General features: G+C 39.2%; 1 protein-coding gene across 1 annotated transcript; it reads right to left on the bottom strand.

The window, feature by feature from the left end:
• Positions 1–669, bottom strand: LOC117340390. Its single transcript, XM_033902152.1, has one exon. It carries the CDS (start codon positions 667–669, stop codon positions 1–3), a length of 669 nt encoding a protein of 222 aa, XP_033758043.1.
• Between the last annotated feature and the right edge of the window lie 9,446 nt (positions 670–10,115).

The following is a 10,115-nucleotide window of genomic DNA, read 5'->3' as shown; positions in this document are numbered from 1 at the left end:
TCAGATCCTTCCTAAAATCATCTGGACCAAGCCGTCCAGTTCATAAAATGTTGCCTCCATTAATAGTTCCTGAAGGTCCACGTGACTTGTTGGCAGAACTTTACCGAAAGAACCCTCAGCACCACTTCTTAAATAATTCAAAATGGTTCTAAAGTGCTTCCTGTCACGATCTATAAAGTAAGTGTACAAATATCTCGCATCATACGATCTCATAGAGGAGTCCTTCTTTATCATTTTGGCTAGTACACTTGATGGATCCTGTGTCAAAGTAACAGTAGAACACTCAAATTTTCCCCCTCCCACATTTATCAGGACGCGTTTCCCTTGTGCTTCATACAGTCCTTCTAATTTAACTCTGGTGGGTTCAATCATTTTCTCCACTAACATATTCCTATACGTTGGTTTGTAGATAGCAGCATCTTTGATGGTGTCAACATCGTATTGAGATTGTATGGTGATGCAGTCGTTAACATGAGCTTCTGCCACTGCCGAAACAGATGACTCCTCAGATAAAATTTCTAGATCTTGCTCCAAGCTCTGTCGTCTTTTGCTCGTTTCCTTCTCTTCATTACCTATCTCCATTTCTCTACTATCCTTTTCATTCTCACCTCTTCCTAACTCCTTTTCTCTACTATCTTTCATCTCCTTCTTGTTGTTGTACGGCCTCATACCCTAGGGTAGTGACCTTCCTCTAAGTTGTATCCAACTCTTTCTTTTCCATCATTCCATTTTCTTTGTTCTCTGAATTGATTTCATTCCTTATGACTTTCACTTTCCTTGCCCTCTTCCTCATGAGTTCCTCATATTCCTTTTTCTCCTCAAAGGTATACGTCATTGTATTCCTTTTAACAATTGATGTGAGTCTACTGTCACAGTTAGGATGTTTGGCATCCATACGAGATATAATTATCTTGCAGGTTGTGCACTGGAACACGAAGCCACTGTGAACTGACAACAAGTGCCTCTAGCAAAAAGACCGTTTCCCGAAGTCGGCCTCGCAGAGGATACACTGGTATCTGACATCTGCCGTCTGTAACATAACAAATAGGATCTTGGTAAGAAACATGAATAAATGAATATGTACATAATTATGGAATATCTAATCCTTCAACCAAGTTGGTGGGTTATTGCCTTCATATGCTTTTAAATGCGGAGAACATGTTTTCTATTGTTCTGTTGGCTCGTTCAACCATGCCATAAGACTGTGGCCTGTATGGTGTGGTCCGAGTTTTGTCTATTCCCAAGATTCTACACATTTCTTGGAATACATCTGATTCAAATTTGGTACCTTGATCAGAGTGAAGTTGCATAGGTACACCAAAATGGTTACAATTCTATCAATGATTTGGTTTGGTTTGGTTTATTTTGTTTAACGTCCTATTAACATCTAAGGTCATTTAAGGACGGCCCCCGTGCGTGCGACATGTATGAGTGTGGTGAGTGCGTATGTGTGTATGATTTCTGTGCAACTGTAGTAGCTTTTTGATTACGTATGGGTATTGCATCAACCCATTTAGTGAAATAATCTGCCACTACTAGGAGATATGAATTTCCTTTGTTACTCAAAGGTAACGGTCCTAATACATCTATGGCCCATCTCTCAATTAAAAGACCATCACTGTAAGTGTGTAATGGAGCTTTTGGCCATTTACATGGTGATTTCCGAGCTGCACATTTGTCACAGCTTTTCACCCATTGTTTTACATCTCTGGACATTTTATCCCAGAAGTATCTTTCCCTTATTTTAGAGAGTGGTTTCTTACTCCTTAAGTGATCACCAGTCAAACTATCATGTAATTGTTTCATCACAAATTCTTTCAGGGATTTTGGTATAACCATTTATCTGCCCTGCAGGTAGGGCGTAAGAATTGTACCTGCTGCCCCCAGTGCATGATCGTAAGAGGCGACTAAACTTGGGATCTTATCTTTTCTCTTCTTTCTTGATAACTTTCTTCTTCCTAATGTCTCCCTTGACAATGCCTCACTTTTGGCTTTTAGTTTAGTTGAGCGTTCGCCGCTGTGAGGAAGGTTTTGGGTTCTGTCCCCTAGCCGAGACATACCAGAGTCTTTAAAAATTGTAGTTGCTACTCCTGCTTAGCGCTCAGCATATTTGGAGTGGAACGACTGGTTGGCCCGTTGTCAGTATAATGTGAGCGGGTGGGGTGTGCTGCTGGGTGTCTTCGGCAGTATGCTTCAGTGAGATAGCACTTTAAATCGGCAAAAGTTCCGGCCTATCACAAGGAGACTTAACACGAACATACCGCAGCCTCCCAAAACACACATACGCACTCGCCACACTCATGCATGTCGCACGCACGGGAGGCCGTCCTTAAATGACCTTAGATGTTAATAGGACGTTAAACAAAATAAACCAAACCAAACCATTTGTATCGGGGGTTGCCCATTTGTGACATAGTATCTCATCTCTTATAGTGAGTGATTCAAATCGCATCCAATAAAATTTGGTGCTTTCATCAGATAGGCCTATATCAGGCCATTTTGGTCTTTCACCTCGTTTTACCCAGTTCCATACAATTCTGAGGACTGGATCAATTTTCTGACTTTCTTTTATTGACATGAGTGTAATACTCTCATCTTCTGTGTTAGGTACATCCGGTTTAACCGGTTTGGAACCCTTAGCTGTTGCCTTTTGAATATCTAACTTAACTTGGATTTGACCAGAACCCGTGGATTTTGACATTTGGGGAATATCTTCACCCAAGTCATTGGCATGGTTTGTTTTATGAGATCTTGTGGTAACCCTTAAAATATCTTCATTGTCTGTAGTCTTAGCAGAACAGGTTGAGTTATCATACCTTTTTTCTGCTTTTGTACAATGACTACAATTTTTCTCTAAACAAGGTCTCCTAGATAAGGCATCAGCATTGCCATGCGCTTTCCCTGCTCTTTACTCAATTTTAAATTGGTAGGCTGATAAAAACTCAAACCATCTAGCCATTTGTCCTTCGGGGTTTTTAAAATTGAGCAACCAAGTCAGGGCACCATGGTCACTCCTGACCAAGACATTCTGTTTGATGGAGCTTACTATTGCCAGTAACTCTCTACGTGTCACACAATATTTTCTTTCAGACCTACTGAACATTTTGCTATAGTAACATATGACCTGTTCTTTCCCATCTTGTAGTTGAGAGAGAACTGCACCTAGACCTGAGTTGGAAGCATCAGTATCCATTATAAACTGACCATCAGACCTTGGATATGCCAGTCCTGGGGAGCTTGTCAACGCCCTTTTTAGAGTATCGAATGCACTCTGGCAATCCAAGGACCAGGTAAATCTTTGGTACTGCTCTGTCAACTTGTGTAGTGGTCTAGCTATGGTAGCAAATCCTTGGACAAACTTTCTGTAATAGGAACATAGCCCTAGGAATTGTCTCACCTCTTTAACAGAATTAGGGACTTGCAAATTTTTGACTGCCTCGATCTTTTCTGGATCGGTAGAAATTCCATTTTCACTTACAATGTGGCCCAAAATTAGCCTCTTGCAGTCTCTCAAACACTTTGTTTAGGTTTTTCATGTGCTCCTCAAAAGACTTAGCCAGTAATATTATGTCGTCCAAGTACACCATACATATATCATGGGATAAATGGATCAGTACTTTTTCCATTAACCTTTCAAAGGTAGCAGGGGCATTGCACAGACCAAATGACATAGATACAAACTGCCACAGTCCTCCAGGTAAGGAAAATGCTGTTTTGTGCATTTCTTCAGGTGCTACTTTGACCTGCCAATAGCCACTCTTGAGGTCAATGGTTGAAAACCAGCAATGACCTGAAAGTGAATCAAGGGTACTATCAATCCGAGGAATCGGATGACTATCTTTGATAGTTACGTCATTCAATTCCCTGTAGACAAAATCTCAGACTTGAATCCTTTTTTCGTATTAAGACCACTGGAGTTCTCCAGGGTTTATTAGAAGGTTCAATTACCTCTTTTTGTGCCATTTCTTATATCTCCTTCTCAACCTCTTTTATACATGATAGAGGAAACCGCCGAGGCGGTTGTCGGATAGGTGGAGTGGAACCAGTGTTAATTTTGTGTTCAGCTAAGTCTGTCATACCCAAGTCATGTGATGACTTTGAGAAAGTATCTTTGTATTTAATAAGTAATTCTTTTAATTGACCAGTTTCATGCTCATTCAAATGTTCACAAGATTGCTCATAAAGGGACTTCAAATGTTCCGGTATAACATGTGTTTGGCCCACAGTGACTTCATTAACTTGCACATTCTTGTGCTTTTGATCCACTATTTCATCTATAATATCCATAGTTGCCACAACTGAATTCTTATATACTTTACGTTCATTATAGCTAAAGTTCAAAATTCGTAAATGAACAATACCCATACCTGGGTTGACAACAGCTTTTGCCACTAACACCTCATGCTTTTGCATGAAACCTGGTGAGGGCTCTACCACAGCTGTATTTTGTCTACAAATTGGATCAACAAATTTACCTGGAAATATCATCTCACAATTAGGAGGTATAATAATATCCTCTGATAAAGAGACTACAACAAGCTGGTTTTGCATCAGACTGGTATCGGAAACATTGATTTGGTTTGGTTTGGTTTATTTTGTTTAATGTCCTATTAACAGCTAAGGTCATTTAAGGACGGCCTCCTGGCGTGCGACATGCATGCGTGTGGTGAGTGCGTATGTGTGTTTTGGGAGGCTGCGGTATTTTCGTGTTAAGTCTCCTTGTGATAGGCCGGAACTTTTGCCGATTTATAGTGCTACCTCACTGAAGCATACTGCCGAAGACACCCAGCAGCACACCACACCCGGTCACATACTGACAACGGGCGAACCAGTCGTCCCACTCCAAATATGCTGAGCGCTAAGCAGGAGTAGCAACTACCATTTTTAAAGACTCTGGTATGTCTCGGCTAGGGGACAGAACCCAAAGCCTTGCTCACAGGGGCGAACGCTCAACTAAAGGCCAAAAGTGAGGCATTGTCAAGGGAGACATTAGGAAGAAGAAAGTTATCAAGAAAGAAGAGAAAAGATAAGATCCCAAATTTAGTCGCCTCTTACGATCATGCAATGGGGGCAGCAGGTACAATTCTTACGCCCTACCTGCAGGGCAGCGGAAACATTGAATCTGGTCTCCTATTTTTAAGCAATTCTTGTTCAATAAAATATCAATAGAGTGTTGGTCAGAAAATCTAAACCTATGATCCCCTGTTGTTTAATGTCAGCTATAAGGGCCTCCTGCATCAACTTATGTTTTCCTAAGGCAATATCGAGCTTACATGTCCCAATAAAAGGGGTCTTATCTCCTGTAGCGGTTATCAAATTTAATTTGACAGGTTCTACTTTAGAGTTTTCTATACCCAATTTCTGGAAGCAGTTATTGCTTAGAATGGTTACAGTTGCACCTGTGTCCATCCACAAGTAGCGGAAGCACTAAGTCCTCAATTTGTGCACAAACAAACAAACCAGTGTGATCATCATTGTTTATGCTGCTCACTTCAATATCTGTGGGTCTCTCCACCTTTTCTAATGAATTCCGACCCTCGAAGTCAGTATCTAATAGTTTTCCGGGGGTGACTGTAAGTTACTACCGTTGGACTGAGTAGTTGGAGTGTAAGTGGGGAAGTTTGACCTTGGTGTGACATTTGACCTTGAACCCTGATTTTGGTTCCAGTTTAAACTATTACTAGTTCTGTTATCTTGTGAGTCAAATCTGGGACCACTTCTCCTATTTCGGAGTCAAATGTGCTTAAATATTTAAATGACTTCTCAAAGGCCCAGAGACCTAGCATTAGGTCTGTAGTATGCTGGGATTAAGGGCAACCCAGTTTGTTGAAATGGATGGCCTTGACCTTCATTCAAGGTCACTGGGGTCAAATGTACGTAAATATTTAAATGACTTATTGATACCCAAAACGACCAGAGACTTAAAATTAGGTCTGTAGCATGCTGGAATTAAGAGCTACCAAGTGTGTTCAAATGGAACACCTTGACCTTCATTTAAGGTCGCAGGGGTCAAATATGCTAAAATTTTAACGACTTCTTGATAACCAAAATGCCCAGAAACCAAATATTAGGTCTGTAGCATGGAAAGATGAAGGGCTACCAAATTTGTTGAAACGGATGATCTTGACCTTCATTCAAGGTCACGGGAAACAAATAAGCTAAAATCTTTAAACAACTTCTTGATAACCAAAATGGCCCAGAGACCCAATGTAAGTCTGTAGCATGCTGTGATGAAAGGCTACCAAGTGTGTTCAAATGGATGACCTTGACCTTCATTCAAGGTCACAGGGGTCAAATTTGCTAAAATCTTTAAACGACTTGATAACCAAAAGGCACAGAGACCCAATATTAGGTATGTAGCAAGCTGGGATGAAGGGCTACACAATTTGCTTAAATTGGTGACCTTGATCTTCATTCAAGGTCACAGGGCCCAAATATCGTAAAATATATCAAAACTCAGGTGACCGTTAAGGCCCATGGGCCTCTTGTTTCTCCTGTGGCTTCCGTATTAAAAGCGGCGAGGCTGTTTACAACGATCAGTTGAAGATTGCGTCAGAGAAAGGTAAATATAAGATTTCTCTTTTTCTTTGTCCGTCTAATAATTTGCATTATAATTGCATTAAAAAGCACAGTGTATATTACTCACCATATCCATATCTAATATGTAAATGTTGAGCCAGTTTCCTAATATACTTTTTCAACAAATACATATATCGTCACCTTCACACGCACGTATACACGTGTACAAATGTACTTGGACTTTGCTACGCGTGTTAGCGTTAACATACACATGTACGTACTTAAATTATCGCTTGATACAACTGTTATGAAAACAACATATGAAACAATAAGTGAATAAAAAGATATATCATTTCACAATTCCGTATCTTTTATCTTTTTATTTATATATATTTCATTCTCACACTTTAGGTAGTTCTCGGGACACGTTTTGAAAAAGCAGAAATTCTACTTATTCTACGATCCTATCAAGTACATCCCGGTTTGTTTGGAGACATCGTAGAAGAAATTAAAGGCAATTTGTCTTTACATCTGAGAGCAGTGCAATCCGTGTACTCAACATTATCGGGGAAAAACTGATCCAGAGAGTACGTGAAAAGTTTGGCCGATTGACAAACGACAAAGGAAAGGAAAAGTTTGAACCAAAGTCATGTACGCTTTATCTCAAATGGTTACTGTTGATATGATGTTAAGCCCGATAGACCAAATAGTTCAACAAATGCAAGTGCTGTTATCCTCCTTGATTTGCTACTAGGCGGATACAACGTTCATGTCCTGGTGTCCTGGTGTCATGAATATAAAATGTGATGTAATTGTGAATAACAAATTGACTGCGCAATATATTTTCAAAGATGATATCAACACTAATAATCATCAGTTAAACAGCCAAAAAAATATACAAGTCATAGATATCATGCTGTATAAGTATAAGTTCTAGTTATATTTTCCACTTCATGTTTGATTACAAATCTTAATGATCACTTTGGTTATGTTTTTTCGTCATTTAGAAAAGAACTGGATGCCATGTTGGAAATTGAAAGACAACGGTGGTATGTACTTCAAATTCCTCCAAACAAACATCTGGAGCTCAGCATATCTCGAATGCAGACCAACCGCCAGCCTCAGATGACAGTTCGGATGAAAAAGACGAGGAAGGCGATGTCAGGATTGAAATAGCCCCAAGGCAGCACTAAGCAAAGCACTAAATAAAGGAAACATAAGAAAAAGAAAACCAAAGCCAATAAACATAGATCAACAAGAGATTTTATGCGTGAAAACGAAAAAATGAAGAACAAAGTACTTACATTTTACTTAAAACAAGAGGCGCTTGAATCAGAAACGTCTTCAAGTACCGACAGTGACACCGATTAGATTTATTGAATAAATAATAAAGTTTTGATCTGTATACAAAGTGTATTTCTTTTTTATCAAAAAGACGTACTGCTATATGAACGGCAGTTGTTTTCGGCCCGCAAGGCTCAATACTCCATGTTAATAGCAATGGTTATGCCATAGACACGAGCGAATATGTCGGTCATCACAACGAGAGGGGCGGAGCTAAACCCGATTATAAATGCGAAGCGCCCATCGGGTCACTGTGTCAGTTTATCTACGTTTTCTTTATATGCGTATAGCGTAGAGAACCCTGGTCTGTACATGGGGTTGCTAGAGACGATGATGTTTGCATCAAACTTTTAAAAAAGAAAGAAAAAAATACTATCACTGTCAATGCCTCTATACCTTATTTGTACACCCGTATGCAGTGCGTTTTTCGTCAGACCGGCTGTAACAAGGTCTATAAACACCTGTAAGCTAGGTTAATACCTGGATTAGCCTTCCAAAGCGACATTTCATCAGTGTTTTCTTTTCTACATTTAAAACCCATAAAATGGTAAAACATATTCAAAGTAATGAATGCTCCCTTACATATACGTCCCAATATACGTATGCGTATACGTTAGCGGCTTATTTCTGATAACTCTATTAACAACTAAGGTCATTTAAGGGCGGCCTCCCGTGCGTGCAACATGCATGCGTGTTGTGAGTGCGTTGGTGTGTTTTGGGAGGCTGCGGAATGTACGTGTTAAGTCTCCTTGTAATAGGGTAGCAGTGTACAGTAAAAATGCCCAATTTTGAAAAATATGACACATGTCTTAGATATGTAAACATTGCCAGTTAGCCCTACATATAAACCCTAATAAAGTATATATATATGTAATCTGTACAACATTTGCAATTTTAATACAGCTCTGAAGGATAAGTTAACTGATATTTTCTGTGATTTTTAGAGCTGTGAATACCATGGTAACAGCTTAAAAAATGCTCAAAAATTGCAAAATATTATATTTGACCCAAAATGACAATTCACAATATTTTTGCTGAGACCTATATAAAATCAAATATCTCTATCCCAAAGACAGAATTAATCTTGTTTTGACATATGTTGTAAATTAAGTTTTTCCGCTATCTCACCTTTACTGTGGGCATCCATTTTTCGCTGTAGGCAAAACTAAATTTCCTGTGTAAACACACTTGCGGAAAATCCGGAACCAATTTATTAATTTTTGTTTTAACAAATGTGAAGCCTGAAGACTGAATATACAACAATTATAGTGTACATTTATTTTTTCATTTTTTATGCATATCATAATACAGGAGTTATTTGCTTAACAAAAAAAATGCCCATGGCCAGGCTGTCCTACTGTAGTGTGCTACCTAGGCCGGAACTTTTGCCGATTTATAGTGCTATATCACTGAAGCATACTGCCGAAGTCTTCTGCAGGACAATTGTTGAAAACCTTTGTATACTTCTTCTATATATGTAATATTAATAAACTAAGTGTATTTGGTTTAATGTCCTATTAACAGCCTGGGTCATTAAAGGGTGTGCCTGGTTTTGGAGGTGGAGGAAAGCCGGAGTACCCGGAGAAAAACCACCGACCTACGGTCAGTACAAGGCAACTGCCCCACGTCGGTTTCGAACTCGCAACCCTGAGGTGGAGGGCAAGTGATAAAGTGTTTAGCAACACATAGTCTTCTCATTGGTTGAAATTTAGATATTGAGTGGTTTTGATGAAAACTGCTGAAACAGAGTTATCGCCCCTCACTACGTTTCATTCTTTCTGTGACATCCTTCAAGTGTCATCCCACTAGTTAAAGGTGTCACTTTGCTTACTTCCTGTATACCAATATAACATATTTGGTATCACAATAATTGTACATTTATACACTATACAATGATTTGAAAATTAACATTCACCTGTGTCAAATATCAAGCGTTTTGTGAGAGTACTCCCGTCACTCAATCTGGTTTGATGCAAGGATGTCCAGTATGACTATCCGTTGTGATAATAATTAATCCTTTATGGGGTTATGGTTTATTTTCATTTATCTACATATGAGGAAAATATGAAAGAAATTGATGTGGGGACCAAATGTTGACCCCACCTTTAACGAAAATTATTTATTGAAGATTAATTGGAGATAATTCAACCTATGCTGAAGCATTACTCTACTTTAGCATTGTATGTCACCATGATGCTGAAACACAATAATATTTTTCGAGAATAGCCCAGCTAAATCTTGAAGACATTTTA

This window comes from Pecten maximus, chromosome 13 (genome assembly GCF_902652985.1).
Source record: "Pecten maximus chromosome 13, xPecMax1.1, whole genome shotgun sequence".
Lineage (NCBI taxonomy): Eukaryota > Metazoa > Mollusca > Bivalvia > Pectinida > Pectinidae > Pecten > Pecten maximus.
This window is presented reverse-complemented; position numbering and strand designations above follow the sequence as displayed.